This window comes from Musa acuminata, chromosome BXJ2-2 (assembly GCF_036884655.1).
Source record: "Musa acuminata AAA Group cultivar baxijiao chromosome BXJ2-2, Cavendish_Baxijiao_AAA, whole genome shotgun sequence".
In the NCBI taxonomy this organism is placed as follows: domain Eukaryota; kingdom Viridiplantae; phylum Streptophyta; class Magnoliopsida; order Zingiberales; family Musaceae; genus Musa; species Musa acuminata.
The window spans coordinates 11,748,836-11,770,632 of NC_088339.1; the positions used below are offsets into that span (position 1 = coordinate 11,748,836).

Genomic DNA, 21,797 nt, shown 5'->3' on the forward strand with positions numbered 1-21,797 from the left:
AATATGAGATATCCAAGAGCCTTTTCCGCGCTAGGATGACTGAGGGGACACCGGTTCAGAACCATGTCCTAAAGATGATTGAGTGGATAGAGAAACTCACAGGTCTAGGAATGGTCCTAGAGGATAACTTGTGTGTGGACATTATGCTTCAGTCCCTACCAGATTCCTTTTCACAGTTCATAATGAATTTTAATATGAACAAGCTTGAGGTGACTCTCCCAGAGCTCCTCAATATGTTGAGGGAGGCAGAGAGTACTATTAAGAAAGAGAAGCTAGTTCTCTACACTGGTGAGACCAGAAAGAAAAGGAAAGCAGAAAGGTCCCTTAAGAAGGGAAAGGGCAAGGGCAAACAAGGTAAAGCAAAGGTTGCTAAGAAAGACCCAGCAAAGGACAAAGGCCAGTGCTTCCACTGTGGTAAAGATGGGCATTGGAAGAGAAACTGCAAAGAGTACCTTGCAGAAAGGGCGAAACAAAAGCTTGATGAAACTTCAGGTACATTCATGATCAGTCTCCATTTGTCAGAATCTTATGATAACACATGGGTATTGGATACCGGTAGTGCTTATCATATATGCAATTCGTTGCAGGTTCTGGCAAGGCCTAGGAGACTTGAGAGAGGCGAGATGGACCTCAAGATGGGTAATGGAGCAAAAGTTGCTGTAGTAGCTGTTGGCGAGGTCGCCTTACATCTGCCTAGTGGAGCTTTTAATGCATTAGATGCATGTTATTTTGTTCCTTCTATTATCAAAAATATTATCTCCATTTCATGTTTAATAGTTAGTGGATATAAATTTGTTTTTGAGAACAATGGTTGTTCAATATTATTAGATGATAAGATCATCACGAAAGGAACATTGCATAATGGTTTATTTATGTTAGACACTACTCCACATATCATGAATGTAAATGTGTCTAAGAGGAAACGAGATGAAGTGAACAGTGCATACCTGTGGCATTGTAGGCTAGGTCACATCCATGAAAGAAGGATTCAAAAGTTACTAAATGATGGATATCTAGATCCATTCGACTATGTGTCTTATGCAACTTGTGAGCCTTGCATTCGTGGAAAATTGACCAACTCTCCATTTAGTGGAACTGGAGAGAGAGCCACTGAGTTGTTGGAACTCATACATAGTGATGTATGTGGACCCATGTCAACTCATGCCATTGGAGGTTACTCCTACTTCATTACATTTACTGATGATTTCTCAAGGTATGGATATGTGTACTTAATGAAGTACAAGTCCGAGGCCTTTGAGAAATTCAGAGAGTATAAGAATGAGGTGGAGAACCAGACTGGAAAGAGTATCAAAACTCTTCGATCAGATCGAGGAGGTGAGTACTTAAGTACAGAGTTTACTCAGTTCCTCAAGGACCATGGGATATTATCCCAATGGACACCTCCTTACACACCTCAGCTCAATGGTGTCTCTGAAAGGAGAAATCGTACGTTATTAGATATGGTACGGTCCATGATGAGTTTCGCTGACCTACCCATCTCATTCTGGGGATATGCCTTAGAAACCGCAGCTTACCTTCTGAACAGAGTTCTAACTAAGTCGGTAGTGTCTACACCATATGAGATATGGAAAGGGAAGAAGCCTGATGTTAAGGTTGTTAAGATTTGGGGCTGCCCAGCCCACGTTAAAAGACACAACCCCGATAAGTTAGAATCAAGGACAGAGCGATGCATATTTGTGGGATACCCCAAGGAAACTTGTGGGTATTACTTCTATCATCTCGAGGACCAAAAGGTCTTTGTAGCTAAGAGAGCAGTGTTCCTTGAGAAGGAACACATTCTTGGCGGAGACAGTGGAAGAATGATAGAGTTGAGCGAAGTTAGAGAACTAAGCTCAAGCACCACTCTACAGCCCGAGTCTGTTCAGGTACCTAATACACAAGTTTCAACTTTACGCAGGTCTAATAGAGTATCTCATCCTCCTGAGAGATATGTGGGACATATTAGAGGAGAGGATGCTGAGGATATTGATCCTCAGACCTACGAGGAGGCTATTATGAGTATAGACTCCGGGAAGTGGCAAGAAGCCATAAATTCTGAGATGGATTCTATGTACTCCAACAAGGTTTGGAACCTAGTTGATGCGCCCGAAGGTATTGTACCCATCGGTTGCAAGTGGATCTTTAAGAAAAAAGATCGGAGTAGATGGAAAGGTAGAGACCTATAAAGCAAGGCTAGTGGCTAAAGGGTATCGTCAAAGGCAAGGTGTTGACTACGACGAAACCTTCTCACCCGTAACAATGCTAAAATCCATCAGAATTCTATTGGCTATTGCAGCACACTATGATTATGAGATCTGGCAGATGGATGTGAAAACCGCATTCCTCAATGGGAACCTCGAGGAGGAAGTGTATATGATGCAACCTGAGGGATTCGTGTCCAAGAACTGCCCAGATAAGGTGTGTAGGTTGCTTAGATCCATTTATGGACTAAAGCAAACTTCCCGAAGTTGGAACATAAGACTTGATGAGTCAATCAGATCTTATGACTTCGTTAAGAACGAAGATGAGCCTTGTGTGTACAAGAAGGTAAGTGGGAGCGCTATCACCTTTTTGTTGTTATATGTGGATGACATCCTCATCATTGGGAATGACGTAGGAATGCTATCCACTGTAAAGACTTGGTTATCTAGACACTTCTCCATAAAGGACTTAGGGGAAGCATCCTATATCTTGGGGATTAAAATCTATAGAGATAGATCCAAGAGGATGCTTGGCTTGTCCCAGTCCAGGTACATAGAAACCATTGTCAAAATGTTTGGCATTGAAAATTCTAAGAAAGGGCGAACATGGATATGATACCTTATGCCTCAGCAATATGGTATATAATGTATGCCATGCTATGTACTAGGCCTGATATAACGCATGCTCTAAGTGTCACGAGCAGGTATCAGGCGGATCCAGGTTTGGAGCACTGGAAAGCAGTAAAGTGTATCCTTAAGTACTTGAGAAGGACTAAGGATCTTTTACTAGTATATGGAGGTAATAGCCTTAAGGTTGAAGGCTTCACTGACTCAAGTTTTCAATCTGATGTCGATGATAGCAAGTCGAATTCAGGGTATGTGTACACCTTGAATGGAGGAGCAGTGTGATGGAAGAGTTCCAAGCAAGATACCACTTCTGACTCGACCACAGAGGCGGAGTACATTGCTGCATTAGATGCAGCAAAGGAGGGAGTCTGGGTGAAGAAGTTCATCACAGATTTGGGAGTCGATACAGATAGCGACAAGTCGACTTCCTTATATTGCGACAACTATGGGGTGATTACTCAAATAAGGGAACCCGGGTCTCATCAGAAGTGTTCTGAGGAGGTTCCAGCTTATAAGAGAGATCGTAACCCGAGGAGATGTAGCAGTGGAAAGAGTTCCATCCGAAGATAACATTGCAGATCCACTGACAAAGCCGTTGTCTCAGATTGTCTTTGAGCGTCACAGGAGTCTAATGGGGATCAGACACATAGGTGATTGGCTTTAGGTCAAGTGGGAGATTGCTAGTCATAGGTGCCCAGCAAGCCAATCACGTGAGTGATAGCACGTGTGACTTGATACATAATCTTTTTGCTTATTATATTTTGGCGTATATCACTTTATAACAATTGCATATATGCATATATATATTGTGATATCCTTGGATTTGTGTAATGGGAATCGGATCGTGATGAGATCACTATAATGAGATCGATTCACCTTTAAACACATATCCTAAATAATCCCGGTCATAGGTTACTCGAGAAGGACATCGTGATAACCGGATAGACTGGTGTGCTGTATACCCGTCAATATGATGGATGCAACTGGTCTCATAGCTGCTCGTGTAGGGACACTAGGACACAGTACAGGTGCTCATTGGAGAATGAGTTCACTGATTGATCCGCTTACGGAATGCTGGATGGTTGATGATGCCTTATTGTCAGACAGCGATTCCGTAGTCCTAGTGGTGTATCTGGTCCTTAGACTTGAGACACCAAGGATGTCCTGTATGAGTGCTCCACTCTTTGATACCAGACTTATAGGTTTGGCTGTCCCCAGATCTAGTACAGCTGGTCATTGGGAGTGGTAGTCGACCTTACGAGGGCTATTGAGTGTCAATAGAGGATCATCCACTCTCGGCGTCATGAGAGGAATATCCTATGTGTTCTTGCTCAGACAAATCCTTGGCCAAGGTCATTCGGGTTGAGAGAGAAAGAGTTCTCCGGGAGAATCCGATTAGAGCGAGACTCGAGTAGAAACCGTATGGGTCTGACAACACCATGCTCGATATACGGTCTCTGGGATATTAGATGGATGAGGGATTATAGGTACATGGTAATTGAGGACAGACAGGTCCAATGGATTGGATTCCCCTGTATCGTCTGGGGACTACGGCGTAGTGGCCTAGTACGTCCGTAGTCGATGAGTCGAGTGAATTATTACAGAGATAATAATTCACTGAGTTAGAAGGAGTTCTGACAGGTATGACTCACGGCCAGCTCGATATTGGGCCTAGAGGGTCACACACATATGGTAGGCATTGCGATGAGTAGAGGTTCGGATATGAGATATCCGACGGAGCCCTTGTCTTATTGGATGCAGATCCAATACCCACTAGGGAAGGACCCATTAGGGTTTGACATGGGATCTCTATAAATAGGAGGGATTCACAGCCTCATAGGCTAGAGTCTTTGCTTGCCTTTCCTATTCTCCTCTCCCTCTCCACCTCAGAGTAGGCCTGGAGTTTTGAGGAGCGTCGTCGCAACCCTACTGTGTGGATCACCGCTAGAGAGGAGGACGCTTGACCTCCTTCACCCTCTCCTAAGGATCTGCAAGGAAACCGGGATATACGATCTCCCTAGGTAACACAATCTCTATACGCAGTTTTGTGTTTTGCGAATTTTTTGCGCACCAATCTTCGCATGACGACGAACATCTTTTTGGGAATCGGGGATTTTTGTTTTCTTGTTCTTCCGCTGCGCATATGATGTCGCCCCCAATGATTTCCCAATACTAACCCTAGCCAGCCTCTTCACCTCATTAATAGGGGTCAACTTAGGTAGGTTTTACATGAATGTCCCTCTCAATTAGGACTCTTATAGCTAGAGTCCTAACAGCATCTCCTCGGAGGACCATGCGAACATATCGGCGTGTTTCCTCAGGAAGTCAATGAGGTGGAGCTGATCTATTTCGAGGAGTGTGGTTCCGACCTTGATGGTCAGATTGGGTTGGCTCCCTTTCTATGGGTCCTTCACGGGGGTTGGGGACTTTAGCTATAATATCCTTCATATGTTGCCGGATTGAGTATCCAAAATAGTTATGTTGACCGGTCATAATCTAATACATGGTGCTTATTTCTATTTGACTCATTTCATCAAGATGAAATTGCTTAGGGAATAGTATGCTTGTTATGATATGATGAAGGATTTTAGAGTTAAAGGGCAGTAAGTGCTCGCAACTCTTGGGTATTATGCCGAGGTCTAGATTTGCAAAAATAGTTTCGACGGCTTCGGAGTAAGTTGCTCCGATTATATTGACATCCCATTTACCTCTAAAATAACAGCCCCTATCTTTTTTAGTGATTCCAATTAGTTCACAAATAGTACTATCAAAAATTCTAATTTGTTTTCCTAGTAGGTAAGTACTTAGGCTGTCATTATCTACATATAAGTTTGCATAAAATAGCCTAACTAACCTAGGATAAATTGGTTCATTTATTTGTAGCAGAGGTAGGGCATCTAGATGTGCAAACCACCTAATGGGTTCTAGGTTTCCTAGTTCATTGAGATCAATGTGTTTACCCTTATGGATACCTCTTGTTTCGAAGTTTGGAAACCTAAGAGCTACTTCTTTGGATCTAAAAAGGTCTTGGTAATATAAATCTCCTTCAACCCTTTTCCCTTTTGATCTCTTAGGAGCCATTATCTAGACAAGATAGATGAAACTGTAAAGAGTAGGTAAAATAATGAGAAGAGAGGAAAGATTTCAGATTTTACCTTATTGAGAATCTCTTGGAAGATGGAGAGCTTGGACCAACAAGAATTCCTCTCCAAGGCTTTTAAATGTTGGAATGAAGGTTTAGAGAGGTTGTGGGAGAGCTTGAGGCTGTTTCTCATGGGTTGGGGGTTGTGTCACCGCCGGCCCTAACCCCTCGGCTTATAAAGGGGCTCTCGGGCGGTGCCACCGCCAAAAAGAGCAGTGCCACCGCCTAGTGCCTGAGCGCTCAGGCGGTGCTACCGCTGATTCTGGCGGTGCCACCACTGGCTTGCCGCGGAAGAGAAGAAAAAATTCTTTCTTCCCCCCTTTTGTTTTTCAGAGGTGTTTGACTCGAGATAGGTTGAGATGTTGGGTTATACTTTAATATATCATTTGGAATCAAAAGAGAAAGATGAAAACAACTCCACAAAAGAACGGAACAAGGATGAGATATTTTTTGAAAAATACATTCAAACAAGCTTATTTTCAGGGACAATTTAACATGCCTAGTTCCCTTCTAATGAATTCAAATTGGTCTTCATTTAAGACTTTTATAAAAATGTCTGCTAATTGATGCTTTGTGTCAATAAATTCTAGAACGACATTATTGTTAAGGACATGATCGCATATGAAATGATGCCTAATATCGATATGCTTAGTTCTAGAGTGCTGAATTTGATTTTTGGTAAGACATATGACACTTGTATTATCACATTTTATGGGAATGTTTTTCAAGTGAATTCCATAGTCTTCTAATGTATTTTTCATCTAAACAACTTGTGCACAGCATGCATTTGCAGCAATGTATTCAACTTACGTCGTAGATAGTAAAACTGAATTTTGTTTCTTGGAAGTCCAAGAAACAAGTGCATGTCCTAAGAATTGGCATGTTTCAGATGTACTTTTTCTATCTATCCTGCATCTGCCAAAATCGGCATCTGCATAAGCTATTAAATCAAATTTATCAGATTTTGGATACCACAATCCTAAATTTGGAGTTCCTTTAAGATATCTAAATATTCTTTTAACACTCTTAAGATGAGATAATTTAGGATTGGATTGAAATATAGCGCAAAGTCCTACACTAAACATGATTTCTGGTCTAGTCGCGGTGAGGTAGAGTAGACTACCTATCATTCCCCTATATATTTTTTTATCGAAATTTTCACTATTTTCATCCATATCTAATTTAGTCGAAGTACTTATAGGGGTGTTTATCGCTTTTGAATTATTCATGTTAAATCGTTTTAACAATTCTAATGTATATTTAGATTGGTTAAGAAATATACTATCACTAAGTTATTTGATTTGTAATCCTAGAAAGAAGGTTAATTCACCCATTAAACTCATTTCAAATTCATGACTCATACATTTGGCAAATGATTCACATAGCGATTCATCCGAAGAACCAAAAATAATATCGTCAACATAAATTTATACAATAAGAAAATTATTTTCAAAGTGTTTGATAAATAATGTAGTATCAACCTTGCCTTTGGTAAAATTATTTAAAATAAGAAAGGAACTAAGCCTTTCATACCAAGCTCTAGGAGCTTGTTTCAAGCCATAGAGAGCCTTAGTCAATTTGAATACATGATTAGGAAGAAGAGAGTTTTCAAATCCGGGAGGTTGTTCAACATATACTTCTTCGGAAATAAAACCATTCAAGAAGGCACTTTTGACATCCATTTGAAATACTTTAAAATTATTACTACTAGCATAGGCAAGGAGCATCCTAATGGCTTCTAATCTTGCCACAGGAGCGAAGGTTTCTTCGTAGTCGATACCTTCTTCTTGGTTGAAACCTTTGGCCACTAATCTAGCCTTGTTTCTAACTACGATACCGTATTCATCTTGCTTGTTTCTAAAGACCCATTTAGTACCAATGACTAAATGGTCACTAGGTCTAGGAACAAGTTTCCATACCTCATTCCTCTCAAATTGGTTCGATTCCTCTTGCATTGCTATGATCCAAAAATCATCTTTTAAGGCCTCGTCAATGCAATTAGGTTCGATTTGAGAAAGGAAGGTGGCGTTAGCACAAAAATTCTTGAAAGAAGAACGAGTTTGAACCCCTTTTAATGTATCTCTTATAATTAGCTCCTTTGGATGAGCATCTATATACTTCCATTCCTTGGGTAAGGAAATTTCGGAAGAAGATGCCTCCAAGTTGCCATTTTTAGGGGGGGTTCATTTAAATCCAAATTATCAAAACCAAAATCATCATCAAAATTATTTTTCTTTAAATCAAAAATTTCATTAAAAACTATATGAATAGTCTCTTCTATAACTAAGGTTCTCTTGTTGAAAACACGAAAAGCCTTAGAAACTAAGGTTCTCATAAGATCTTCTTGACTCTTATTCAAATGGTCCAATAATATGTGTATATTGGATCTTTTGAGACAATTATTGGTCTTAGAATGTAATTCTAATTGGTCAATAAAAATACATGTCAATATAATTTTTTTTATTTTTTTAGATTAGTTAATCTATCTTGGAAGGTAAAAATGGGTAGAGTAAACCTATTTTTATTTTATTTGAAATTAACGTCCTCTTTATTTGCACGTAGGAAATGAATAAAATAAATCAATTAAATCATGAGAAGTGCTTCCATAGAAGTTAAACTTCCATTTATCTTCATCTCTTGTTTTTTATTCCCATTCCCATAAGAATAAATACTATGATTTGCATTTCGAATAGGCATAGATATATCATCTTTAAGATAACTTCTATCTTGAGAGTTATTCACAATCTCCCCTAATGTATAATCTAATATATAAATCAATTGATTCTGTCAGGTTAGTTATATGTTGTGTTGTGTCAACTATATCCACATAAGGTGGTGAGATGATATCTGGAGCAGTTATATATTTAGGGCCCTTTATGCAAATGGATGCATCTCTAACTCTATATATATTACTTCTCAATACAATTTCTTTCAAATTTAGTAAAATTTTATGTATCAATTTTTCAATACTTATTATCGTAGAATATTCATGCAATACTTTTTCAGAGTTTGCACATGGGATACATGTTCCTTCTAATTCTCAAGTAAAGCCCTTTGCATTGCAATAGCTATGGTATTGGCTTGACCTTTCGTAAGCGAGGATAGAATAAAAGACTATTATAAAAATATTTATGTCTACTCTTGATTCAACATACCTCTACTGCAGTGTTCTAGTGGATCCTACTACTTCCTCTCAAATCATATTATACTAATACTATTATTTAATCATATCATTGAATCATTTATTTCTCATGAAATCATTTGTTATATCATGTACAAAACTTAATTATATACCACTTCTACAAATGGCTCATAATATGACTAGCAATTGCCACTAATCATTATATCATCACATTATAGTTCATGCCTTAATGGTATAAACTATAATGTCATGGTATAAGAAGTGGGGCAAATAATGCTAGTCAAGAAAGCCAGGTAAGAAAGAAAAATAAATTTAAACTAAAACATAAAAATGAACCATGTCATAACTTCTCAACGAAAGTGATATTGCCACAAAGAAAGAAGAAAAAATGCCTATCATGGAGCAAGAACTTGGGTGATCCAATATAATCACAAGCTAAGTAAAAGGATCAACATGCAAGGCAGTCTCGCCATTAAAATATATCCTACATAAAACATTATAGAAGTCCAACAAAAAATGAAAGTGTTAAAAGGGTGCAATCTGATGTAAGACCTGTGAGTTATGGAAAGACGCTATATTATACAAGGCTACTGTATCAGATGATGTGAGCACCAATGAAATTTTTTTTTTCACATTTAGATAAGAATTTAAATTGATAATATACATGAATAATTTATACATCATAAATTAGAAAATAAAATATCTAAGGTATTTAATCTCAAGAACTTGGGTTCTGATATCAATTGTAAACATAAAATCTGTAATATGCTATATATAATATGAAAAAAAATTAATTCAGAATTAAAATTAAATAATAATATATCGGAACTACAATGCATATCTTTCGATGTCACCTGGAAAGAACTTTATGAAATCTATAGGGACACCATCTTCGAATCTAAAACCGACTATATATCAATCTAAAAAGAGAACTATTCTCTTTTTTCACTCTTTATATATTTTTTTTCATACGACGACTTAGATTCAGAAGTTCAATAAAAAAAAATAAGTATTAAAAAGGTATAATCTTGCAATTTACCCTCGTTGGATGTGATACTAGTTACAAGGCTACTATATCAGATAATGTAAGAATCAATTAAAAAAGAAATTCCCATGATATGGTTCAACGTATTGTTAGAATAACAATAATTTCAGGAAAAAAAATAGGGCTGAAAATATCATAATGATAACAAATAGGTCTAGTGTCATGATTAAGAAAGTAGCATACAAGCCTATAAGGGCCAACTTGAAATAAATTAATCTTAATATGATGATAATCAATCCATTTAAGTTTATTAGAGCAGAGAGACAGATTAATTTATGATAGCTTTTGTCAAATACAAATGGTTTAGACTTTACGATTTTATTATTGTGGTAATAAAAGACTTATGTGTTGCTCAATAATATGTCAACTAAAATATATCATTGGAGTAGGACAAATCACATTTTAAAAGAGAGACCAGACCATACTGTCTCAACAAACATGTTATTTGCAACCAAGGATAATATAACTATCTAAAGTTATGCATACTCTAGTTTGCAGTATAAATAATCTATAATTAGCTCGAATCAACATACTGAAATTAACTAATTACATAACATAATTTATAATTAGCCTTCCTCTCTCTCTCTCTCTCTCTCTCTCTCTCTCTCTCTCTCTCTCTCTCTCTCTCTCTCTCCATCTCTCTCTATATATAGAACAAGAGCCGAGCCGTGGAAGCATTCTGTTTCCGACACATCTCTCTGACAATGGAGCACTCGCAGCCAATATTCCGTGTAACACCTCTTCTCCTTTTCTTTTCTTTTTCCCAGTAATCCTATCTCAAAGCTTTAATCCTTCAAACTCCAACTTTTCTTGGTTACGTGCAGGTGTTGATGATTTTAGTGCTGTGGACAGTGGTAACAGCGGCGTTCATAGGGATCGCTGAGGGCCATCGCCACCATCGGCGGGCAGGTGGTGCAGCGGAGCTAGAAGCCTTCCACTACGCGGCGGCGGGGGCAGGAGGATGCCGGGCCCACGTGGCCAGCCTAACGGACTTCGGCGGGGTGGGCGACGGGGTGACCTCCAACACGGCGGCCTTTGCGGCGGCCGTGGCCAACCTCAGTAAGGTGGCGTACGACGGCGGCGCGATGCTGGTGGTGCCGACCGGTCGGTGGCTCACCGGGCCCTTCAACCTCGCCGACCACTTCACCCTCTTCCTCGACCACGACGCCGTCATCCTCGCCACTCAGGTCCGCCTCCCTCCTCCGCCCCCTTCCCCCACCTTCTCCTCCATCTATTTCGATGTAGAGCGCATGTTCATAATCGTTCACGGCATGTTTGCCATTACCATCGCCTCTATCATCCGCGTTGCCTTCATCCTCGGTGGTGATTATGGCTAGTAGCCCTTCCCATCGTGTCCGTTCATCTGACAGCTCTCGCCAGATGAACGGTGACGATGAAGAATAGATTCATCACTAGTGAGCCCCACCAGAACGTTACATAGCGAGTGTATACTATTCTAACGTTTCCTTCATCTCATCTCCAAGGAGAATTCACAAGTCTAATCCGATGTGCATAGTCACCGCTTTGGACTGACGAGGGAAAAGAAGTGAACTAAGAAGTGCATAGTCAAGATCTTGAAGATTACGCTCCAAAATTAATAAGTTTTAATTGAGAATGGCATTCTTTCCGAGTGTAAGAACTTTAAGGTAGGAAAGGATGCGAGGAAACCGGCATAAGAATGGAATGCAGTGTGGACCTTACCCTTACATTAATTTTAGGCTCCACCATCAGTCTAAAAGTTAGGCGGATGACTTTCTAACACAAAACTGCTATTTAGACTCTCAAAACAGGAGAACCACAAACTCTCTCTTTGATATTTTGTAGGAAAGAGTACTGTCATCCAATCTCTCAGTGTTTTCTTTTTTACTAAACCTTGTAGATCTGTGTAGCTAATTGGGTTTCCTGAAGACAGCAAAACTCTATTAATGCTACAAACTTGGGAGAACAAGTTAGATTTCAACTGCAGCTTATATAACATAAATTTCTATTCTGCAATCCCATTTTATGGCTTCTCACACTGCAACTTGGACAACATTGCTTATGAATTGCATGGATACTCTTTTCTTTTTTTTGTTTATTGGTAGCTAATAGAAGCTTTAATACTATGTTCTTTTGTTCAATCTGCATCAACTAAGACAATTGGTGATATGCTTATGCAGGATATCAACGAGTGGCCGATCATTGACCCTTTGCCCTCCTACGGTAGAGGAAGAGATGCGGCTGGGGGTAGATACAGTAATCTCATCATGGGATATAACCTAACCGATGTGGTCATAACAGGTAGTATATACATTGCATATTTCCAGTACTTCTATCACATTACTTCTAAATTCATAAAGCCTGCGTCGTGTTATCATTCCATGATCCCCTAAAATTTAGATAAAAAAAATTATTTTTAGTCAAAAACTATAACATTTAATTCAGTTTATGATGTTTTGGCGTGCTTTGATTGACAAGAAGACACATATATATCATCATCTAACTTGTTTGCATCATAGATGGGGAACAGAATATAATTTGATTGTGATGCTAACAAGTTTTATTGTTATTTTTAGGGAATAATGGAACTATCGATGGACAAGGTGAAACCTGGTGGAAAATGTTCCGTAACAAAGAACTCAATTACACTCGTGGATACCTCATTGAATTGATGTACTGCAAACAAGTGCTGATTTCCAACATTACATTGGTTAACTCTCCATCGTGGAATGTCCATCCAGTGTACAGCAGGTTTATATTAATAATCTACTTTCAGAACACTTGAAGGCTTCTTTTGCTTTCCATTCTATTGTTACAATCTGATGTTAACGTGAATGAATGCACTGTGCAGCCACGTAATCGTCTCAGGCATCACAATTCTTGCACCGGTCAACTCTCCCAACACTGATGGGATCGATCCAGGTGGATATCGTACCTACATTTACTTGGGTTGTAGATTCTATGTTGCTGTTTCGATTGATTCTTTTTGGTGGTTTCTCTCTTCTTCGCAGACTCATCCTCCAATGTCCGAATTGAGGACTGCTACATAGTCTCAGGCGATGACTGCATCGCCATTAAAAGCGGTTGGGATGAGTACGGGATTGCATTCAACATGTCAAGCAAACACATAGTGATCAGACGGCTCACCTGCATCTCCCCCACGAGCGCTGTCATCGCCCTGGGAAGCGAGATGTCGGGAGGAATCCAAGATGTCCGGGCCGAAGACATCACGGCCATCCACTCCGAATCCGGCGTCAGGATCAAGACGACCATCGGAAGGGGAGCTTACGTGAAGGACATATTCGTGAGAAGAATGAATCTGCACACAATGAAGTGGGTCTTCTGGATGACGGGCACCTACGGGCAGCACCCGGACGACAAATTTGATCCGAAAGCCATTCCGGTGGTGCAGAATATCAGTTACAGCAACGTGGTGGCCGAGAACGTGACCATGGCCGCGAAGCTGGAGGGGATTCCCGGCGCGCCCTTCACCGGAATATGCATCTACAATGTGACGGCGGAGGTGGTGAAGTCGAAGAAGCCGATTTGGAACTGCACCGACGTGGAGGGCGTATCGAGTCACGTGACGCCCACTCCCTGTGCGCAGATTCCGGAATATCCAGATCGTATAACGCATTGCCCCTTCCCTGAAGATGATCTACCTGTGAATGGTGTTGGGCTAGAGGAGTGTGCTTATCAGAGAGCCAAACCATGAGTTGAGATGCTTTCTACAACTCATGGTTTAATGGCATAACCTATGATGTCCTGAAGCTTGGCAGATTAAAATGTTTGCCTTGAACAAAGGCAGATGTAATTCATCATATATCATACTTGGGTGGAACAAAGGCAGATGAAATATCCAATAATATTTCATTGCTATAAATATCCAATAATGTTTGCCTTGGGAGGTGGGATGATTCGATATTCTATTTATTCCACTTCCTTATTTACAGTATGGAAACATATTCATTTCCTCTTCATCGATCCAAATCTATAACACTATCAGAGTGAAATAAGAGATCTAAGGAAGAACATTGGTTGGACTTTATTAGTAACAAGTAAATATTTTGTATGTAAAAGAATAAAGATATTAAGGGGATAAACACCAATCAAAAAATATGAGGCAATCCAAAATACACTTGATTATGATCAAATTTATAAGCCGACTTGGATATCGAGCATTTACCTATAAGAACTAAATTAGTTGCAATAAATAGTTGCAACCCTAGAAAATAGAATTTAGTAAATCATTTCTTGCATAGAGTCATTATATATGATACGTGAAGATATGTATGAAAAGTAGATTTTATACGAATCTATTTTTGCCATTCATTTCGTTCTTGCTCGAGCCGAATGATAAAAAATTATCATATTTGGTTCCTTCAGGGGGTGGATCCATAAGAATTCACCTATCCCAATAACAAAAAAACTTGACTAGAACGATACTATATTAAGAGGAAGTTCGCAGGGTGGTCATGAAAGGCCTAGGTCGCACGTTGGTGAGGAAGTTCTGCTCGAACTCCCTAGTGAGCTGGTCAAAGGACAAGACCGAAGATTGGCACAGTCGGTTGAACCACGCTCGTACTGATCCCCTCAGGGTGGTCAGAAATGCCTGGCACATCAATGCATCGGAGGTGCCATAGAGGGCCATCTGAGCCCGAAATGCGGAGACATGCTCTACGGGATCGGAGCCGCCATCATATGTCTCCAATACCGACAGCCTGAAGTTGAGGGGTACCGACTTGTCCTGTACTTCCTGTGTGAAATGGGACCTGCCTGAGCTGCCTTCGCTAGACTCGCTCAGTGATTTTTGGAACTCGTGCTAGAACTCGTCTAGGCGTTGGTTGACCCGGGACAACTGGGCCCTGAGCGAGTCGTCCACCAAGTCAAACGATATAGAGTCAGGTTTGTAGTGGGGTACCGTGACTTAGCAGAGTGCCGGTATGCTCTGCTCGGGCGAACCTCTCAGGTCCGTCGCTTGCTCTCGGGCTTCCCCCATCCCGACTTGCTACCCACTCGGCCTTTATCGGGTCGAGTCAATTGGGGGAGCCGCTAGCCACACGATCTGAGGAATGAGCAGAGCGAGCATCTGCATCATGCCCACCATGGCTTGCACTTGTTTGGTCAGGCTGAGGAATGCCTCAGGTGTCACGGCCGAGGGTCCCATGGTTAGTCCAATAATATGTGTATATTGGATCTTTTGAGACAATTATTAGTCTTAGAATGTAATTCTGATCGGTCAATACAAATACATTTCAATATAATTTTTTTATTTTTTTTAGATTAGTTAATCTATCATGGAAGGTAAAAATGGGTAGAGTAAACCTATTTTTATTTTATTTGAAATTAATGTCCTCTTCCTCTACATGTAGGAAATGAATAAAATAAATCATTTAAAACACGAGAAGTGCTTCCATAGAAGTTAAACTTTCATTCATCTACATCTCTTATTTCTTATTCCCATTCCTCCTTCCTGTTGTAAGGTTTCTAATCTTTTATATTGCAAGTGTTCCGATCCTTTCTATTGCAAGTGTTCCGATCCTTCCTATTACAAGCTTTCTAATCTTTCCTATTACAAGTGTCCTAACCTTTTCTTACTGCAATTTTATCTCTACATTTGCTTTGAATATGAGGAACTTTAAATTGTTCTAGGCTTGTATTTGATATATCTCCTGTTTTGATATAACGATTTGAATCTGTGAAACTTCCGAGATTCTGACCTTTCTACCTTGTTATGGTTATAACTTTATGCACTGACCTTTGATTTGGACAAACTTATTTGATCTGAATATAGACTCATAATTCTTTCTTTTGATAGCTTATTTTAAGAATTCGGAGTAAGTTTGCCTATCTAAACTTCTATTTCAAATAAGCCTACAAATTCTACAAAATAGGGATCGTAATTTCTGATCTTTTGATAATGAACTGCAAGTCCCTGTTGGAAACTTTGATTTATTCCAAAATTATTTTATTTTAAATTAGACACGTATATCTTTCATTTGATACTTAGATTGAAAGATTTAGAGTCCAAATGCCTGCCCAGTTTTCTGTTGAAACTGACCCTGTGAATTCTATAAAATTGAGATTTGTTCTTTGATCTTGGGTAACTAAATCTATTGTAACTCTTTGTTGAAAACTTCGATTCATACGAAAATTATTTTATTTGAAATAAGATTGAAATATCTTTCACAATAGCTTTCTTGAGTATATTGGAGCATGATTGATAGTTTGAATCATTTGTTCAATGTGCCTCTCGAATTCTGCTAGAAATCGAGCTTTGGTCGATTTCACATATTCTGGTTTTATTCCTTTGGAAATTGATTTCATTTAGCTTTCTTGTCCAATTGAACTTTATATTACTGCTTTGAATTCTTGTATGCTCTTGTCCTTAAAATTATTTGTATTCTTGAAAACTATTGTGTAACGTTTATACTATATTGTATTAACTCATATAGGCACATGTATATCCCATTGTTCCGCATTTGCTTTCGATATGTGCCTCCATTTTCATTCCTTTAGACATTAAATTCTATCTAACCTTCTTATTTGAATTGAGTTATATGTGATTGCTAGGAATTCTTGAATGCTCTTGTTTTCATTTCCTTTCAAATCTGAATACATTTGTGAAAGATTATACTTGCATCGTATTGACTCGTAAAGGCACATGTACGTTTTGTTGTTTTGCGTGTGCTTCCGATATATGCTATTTATTGTTCATACTGTCCTTTTGCACTTTGGTGTTTGTGGGATACTGTAAACCTTTGCCAGAAATGGTAAAGGGAATTATGCATAGAGCCTGCAATGCTCTACTGGCCCCCTCTGACTTCACCTAGATGTGGGTGGATGGAGCTCCCAAACGTGGGAGACATCTGTCTGGTGATCATTCAGAAATAAATGAATCACATTCTGTCTATGGTCCCATTACACTTTCTGTATGTTTGATATGATATTCAGAGCTTTGGTTATGTATTTATGTATGTGCTTTGGATAAGAAAGATATGAATGCAACGTCAAATACGACGTTTCAGCTTCTGTTTTGTATTCGTTCTTTGATATGCTCTGAAATGGTTTATATGCCGTTGATATGTTCTGAACTATTTCCTACGCTATTGATATGTTCCGAAATGCTCCCTATGCCTCTGAAATGTTCCTACGCCATTGATATGCTTTAAAATATTCCATATGCCATTAATATGTTCTGAAATGTTTCATTTGTCATTGATATGCTCCGAAACATTTCATACGCCGTTGATAAGCTCCGAAATGTTTCATTCGTTATTGATATGCTCCGATGATTCAATATTGTATTTATTCCACTTCTTTATTTACAGTATGAAAACATATTCATTTCCTCTTCATCTATCCAAATCTATAACACTATCAGAGTGAAATAAGAGATCTAAGGAAGAACATAGGTTGGACTTTATTAGTAACAAGTAAATATTTTGTACGTAAAAAAATTAAGATAATAGGGGGATAAACACCAATAAAAAAAATATGAGGCAATCCAAAAAACACTTGATTGTGATCAAATTTATAAGCCGACTTGGATATCGAGCATTTACCTATAAGAACTAAATTAGTTGCAATAAATAGTTGCAACCCTAGAAATTAGAATTTAGTAAATCTTTTCTTATACAGAGTCATTATATATGATATGTGAAGATATGTATGAAAAGTAAATTTTATACGGATCTATTTTTTCCATTCATTTCATTCTTGCTCGAGCCGAATGATGAAAAATTATCATATTTGGTTCCTTCAAGGGGTGGATCCATAAGAATTCACCTATCCCAATAACAAAAAAACTTGACTAGAACGATACTATATTAAGAGGAAGTTCGCAGGGTGGCCATGGAAGGCCTAGGTCGCACGTTGGTGAGGAAGTTCTGCTCAAACTCCCTAGTGAGCTGGTCAAAGGACAAGACCGAAGATTGGCGCAGTCGGATGAACCACGCTCGTACCGGTCCCCTCAGGGTGGTCAGAAATGCCAGGCACATCAATGCATCGGAGGTGCCATAGAGGGCCATCTGAGCCCGAAATGCGGAGACATGCTCCGTGGGATCGGAGCCGCCGTCATATGTCTCCGATACCGACAGCCTGAAGCTGAGGGGTACCGACTTGTCCTGTACTTCCTGTGTGAAATGGGACCTGCCTGAGCTGCCTTCGCTAGACTCGCTCGGTGATTTTTGGAACTCGTGCTAGAACTCGTCTAGGCGTTGGTTGACCCGGGACAACTAGGCCCTAAGCGAGTCGTCCACCAAGTCAAATGATACAGTGTCAGGCTTGAAGTGGGGTAGTGTGATTTAGCAGGGTGCGGGTATGCTCTGCTCGGGTGAACCTCTCGGGTCCGTCGCTTGCTCTCGGGCTTCCCCCATCCCGACTTGCTACCCACTCGGCCTCTATCGGGTCGAGTCAGTTAGGGGAGCCGCTAGCTACACGATCTGAGGAATGAGCGAAGCGAGCGTCTGCATCATGCCCACCATGGCTTGCACTTGTTTGGTCAGGGTGACGAATGCCTCGGGTGTCACGGCCGAGGGTCCCATGGTTAGTCCAATAATATGTGTATATTGGATCTTTTGAGACAATTATTGGTCTTAGAATGTAATTCTGATCGGTCAAGAAAAATACATGTCAATATAATATTTTTTTTAGATTAGTTAATCTATCTTGGAAGGTAAAAATGGGTAGAGTAAACCTATTTTTATTTTATTTAAAATTAATGTCCTCTTCCTCTGCATGTAGGAAATGAATAAAATAAATCGATTAAATCACGAGAAGTGCTTCCATAGAAGTTAAACTTCCATTCATCTACATCTCTTGTTTCTTATTCCCATTCCTCCTTCCTATTGTAAGCTTTCTAATCTTTTCTATTGCAAGTGCTCCGATCCGTTCTATTGTAAGTGTTATGATCCTTCTTATTGTAAGCTTTCTAATCTTTCCTATTGCAAGTGTCCTAACCTTTCCTTACTGTAATTTTATCTCTACATTTGCTTTGAATATGAAGAACTTTGAATTGTTCTAGTCTTGTATTTGATATATCTCCTGTTTAGACGTAACGATTTGAATCTATGAAACTTCCGAGATTCTGACCTTTCTACCTTGTTATGGTTATAACTTTATGCACTGACCTATGATTTGGACAAAACTTATTTAATCTTAATATAAACTCATAATCCTTTCTTTCGATAGCTTATTTTAAGAATTCGGAGTAAGTTTGCATGTCCAAACTTATATTTCAAATAAGCCTACGAATTCTGCAAAACGAGGATCGTAATTTCTGACCTTTTGATACTGAACTGCCTATAAGTCCTTGTTGGAAACTTTGATTTATTCTAAACATATTTCATTTTAAACTAGACCAGTAGATATTTCATTTGATACTTAGATTGAAAGATTTAGAGTCCAAATGCTTGCCCAGTTTTCTGTTGAAACTGACCCTGTGAATTCTATAAAATTGAGATTTGTTCTTTGATCTTGGGTTACTAAATCTATTGTAACTCTTTGTTGAAAACTTCGATTCATATGAAAATTATTTTATTTGAAATAAGATTGAAATATCTTTCACAATAGCTTTCTTGAGTATATTGGAGCACGATTGATAGTTTGAATCATTTGTTCAATGTGCCTCTCGAATTCTGCTAGAAATCGAGCTTTGGTCGATTTCACATATTCTGGTTTCATTCGTTTGGAAATTGATTTCATTTAGCTTTCTTGTCCAATTGAGCTTTATATTACTGCTTTGAATTCTTATATGCTCTTGTCCTTAAAATTATTTGCATTCTTGAAAACTATTGTGTAACATTTATGCTATATCGTATTAACTCATATAGGCACATGTATATCCCATTGTTCCGCATTTGCTTTCGATATGTGCCTATTCTAGTTTCATTCCTTTGGACATTAAATTCTATCTAACCTTCTTATTTGAATTGAGTTATATGTGATTGCTTGGAATTCTTGAATGTTCTTGCCTTCATTTCCTTTCAAATCTGAATACATTTGTGAAAGATTATACTTGCATCGTATTGACTCGTAAAGGCGCATGTACGTTTTATTGTTTTGCGTGTGCTTCCAATATGTGCTATTTATTGTATATACTATTAGGATCTAGAGCACTAAGAGGGTGGGGTGAATTAGTGCAGCAGAAAACTTTCGACGATTAAAATCGCGTTCGTACGATAAGAGCGATTTCGATAGAAAATCCGATTCGTGAATCACTTTAACTTGTAACCAAGCAAGATGCATTTAAAGCAAAGATATAATGGCAGTTTGTAGTTAAGATAGAAATCAGAACGTAAACGTAAACTGAAATACGATGTTCGTACGATAAAAACGATTTACGTCTAAACGCCGATTCGGAAAATGCAGAGCTTGAAACACGATCGTATATGTGCAGAAGGCAGTAAGCTATTGAGGAGGTTTGCAGTAAGGATAAGATGCTCAAAGTAAATGCAAACCGAGATTTAGAGTGGTTCGGTCAATCTTGACCTACTCCACTTTTGGCTTCCTCCACTGACGAGGTCACCGACGTCAACTAGAGGCCTTCCTTCAATAGGCAAAGGCCAACCACCTTTTTATAGTCTTACTCCTTTTGACGGGCTTAGGAGACAACCCTTACAGAATTTTCTCTCCTCTCTTTAAAGCTCAGAACTTGGAAGAAAAGAGGGAGAAGAACTTTTGGCCTTCACAACAATTTTGAGCTCTAAAAATCACAAAACAAGATCAGGATTTCGGTGTTTATGCTGTGCCCTTTCAGTGCTCAATGGGTGGGGTATTTATACGCCCCAACCCAGTTTGAATTTGGAGCTCAAAATTATCAATTCCTGGAATTCCGGGATCTGGCGGTTGCACCGCCTGACTGGAGCGGTTGCACTGCCTGGCAGAGCTCGAAGACTGAGCCTCTGGGCGGTGCCACCACCTGTCAGGGGCGGTTGCACCTCCTGCCAGAGCTCGAAGACCAAGCTCATGTGGTGCCACCTCCTGACTGAGGCGGTTGCACCGCTCAGCTAGAGCTCGGAGACCGAGCCTACGCGGTGCCACCTCTGTCAAGGGCGGTTGCACCGCCCAGTCTCGCTCGGAGACTGAGCCCAGGCGGTGCCACCTCCTGGCTGGGGCGGTTGCACCACCTAGTCTCGCTTGAGACTTAGCCCAAGTGGTGCCACCTCCTGGCTTGGGCGGTTCAACCGCTTGGCAGAAATCAGGGTCCGAATGGGTTGATCCATTCGGCCCAATTTGGGTTTTTCAGGGGCCTAATTGCCCCAAGATTAAGTTAATAGGATCACTTCCCATTTCTAACTTAATCATTGTGCTAACTACGATTTTTCCTAAGATATTTACTGCAACTTGCTTCGGTGCGTCAATCGCTTCTTCCGGCGAGCTTCCGACGAACTTCCATTGATTATACGATGAACCCTCGGTGATGCTCCTGCGGACTTCGGGAAAACTCCTGGACTTGCGACGATCCACTTGGCGAGTTCCAACGAGCTTCTTTGGCAAGCTCATGGACTTCTCGGATTTGTTCCCACAGAACCTCCGACGATTGTCCGAACTTCCGTCGAACTCTCGAACTCCCAACGTGATCATTGTCTTGACTCCGGCGCAACTCCTATTGCATATCTTATTTTCATTGTAGTTAATCCTGCACACTTATCTCAACAT

General features: G+C 39.7%; 1 protein-coding gene across 1 annotated transcript; it reads left to right on the forward strand.

Annotated features, from left to right (window-relative positions):
- Positions 1-11,104: 11,104 nt before the first annotated feature.
- On the forward strand, positions 11,105-15,049 carry LOC135604749 (probable polygalacturonase). Its single transcript, XM_065094403.1, has 6 exons — positions 11,105-11,344; positions 12,317-12,437; positions 12,713-12,887; positions 12,988-13,058; positions 13,148-13,827; positions 14,963-15,049. The coding sequence occupies exons 1-6, from the start codon at positions 11,243-11,245 to the stop codon at positions 15,047-15,049; spliced, it is 1,236 nt and encodes a 411-aa protein (XP_064950475.1). The 5' UTR covers positions 11,105-11,242.
- Positions 15,050-21,797: the final 6,748 nt, after the last annotated feature.

Bases quoted from the DNA above. Each gene is read 5' to 3' on its own strand.
- LOC135604749 (XM_065094403.1), top strand. From the start codon at position 11,243: ATGCTGGTGGTGCCGACCGGTCGGTGGCTCACCGGGCCCTTCAACCTC. The intron at 11,345-12,316 runs GTCCGCCTCCCT...ATGCTTATGCAG, and splicing joins CCGTCATCCTCGCCACTCAG to GATATCAACGAGTGGCCGAT. The intron at 13,059-13,147 runs GTGGATATCGTA...TCTTCTTCGCAG, and splicing joins CACTGATGGGATCGATCCAG to ACTCATCCTCCAATGTCCGA.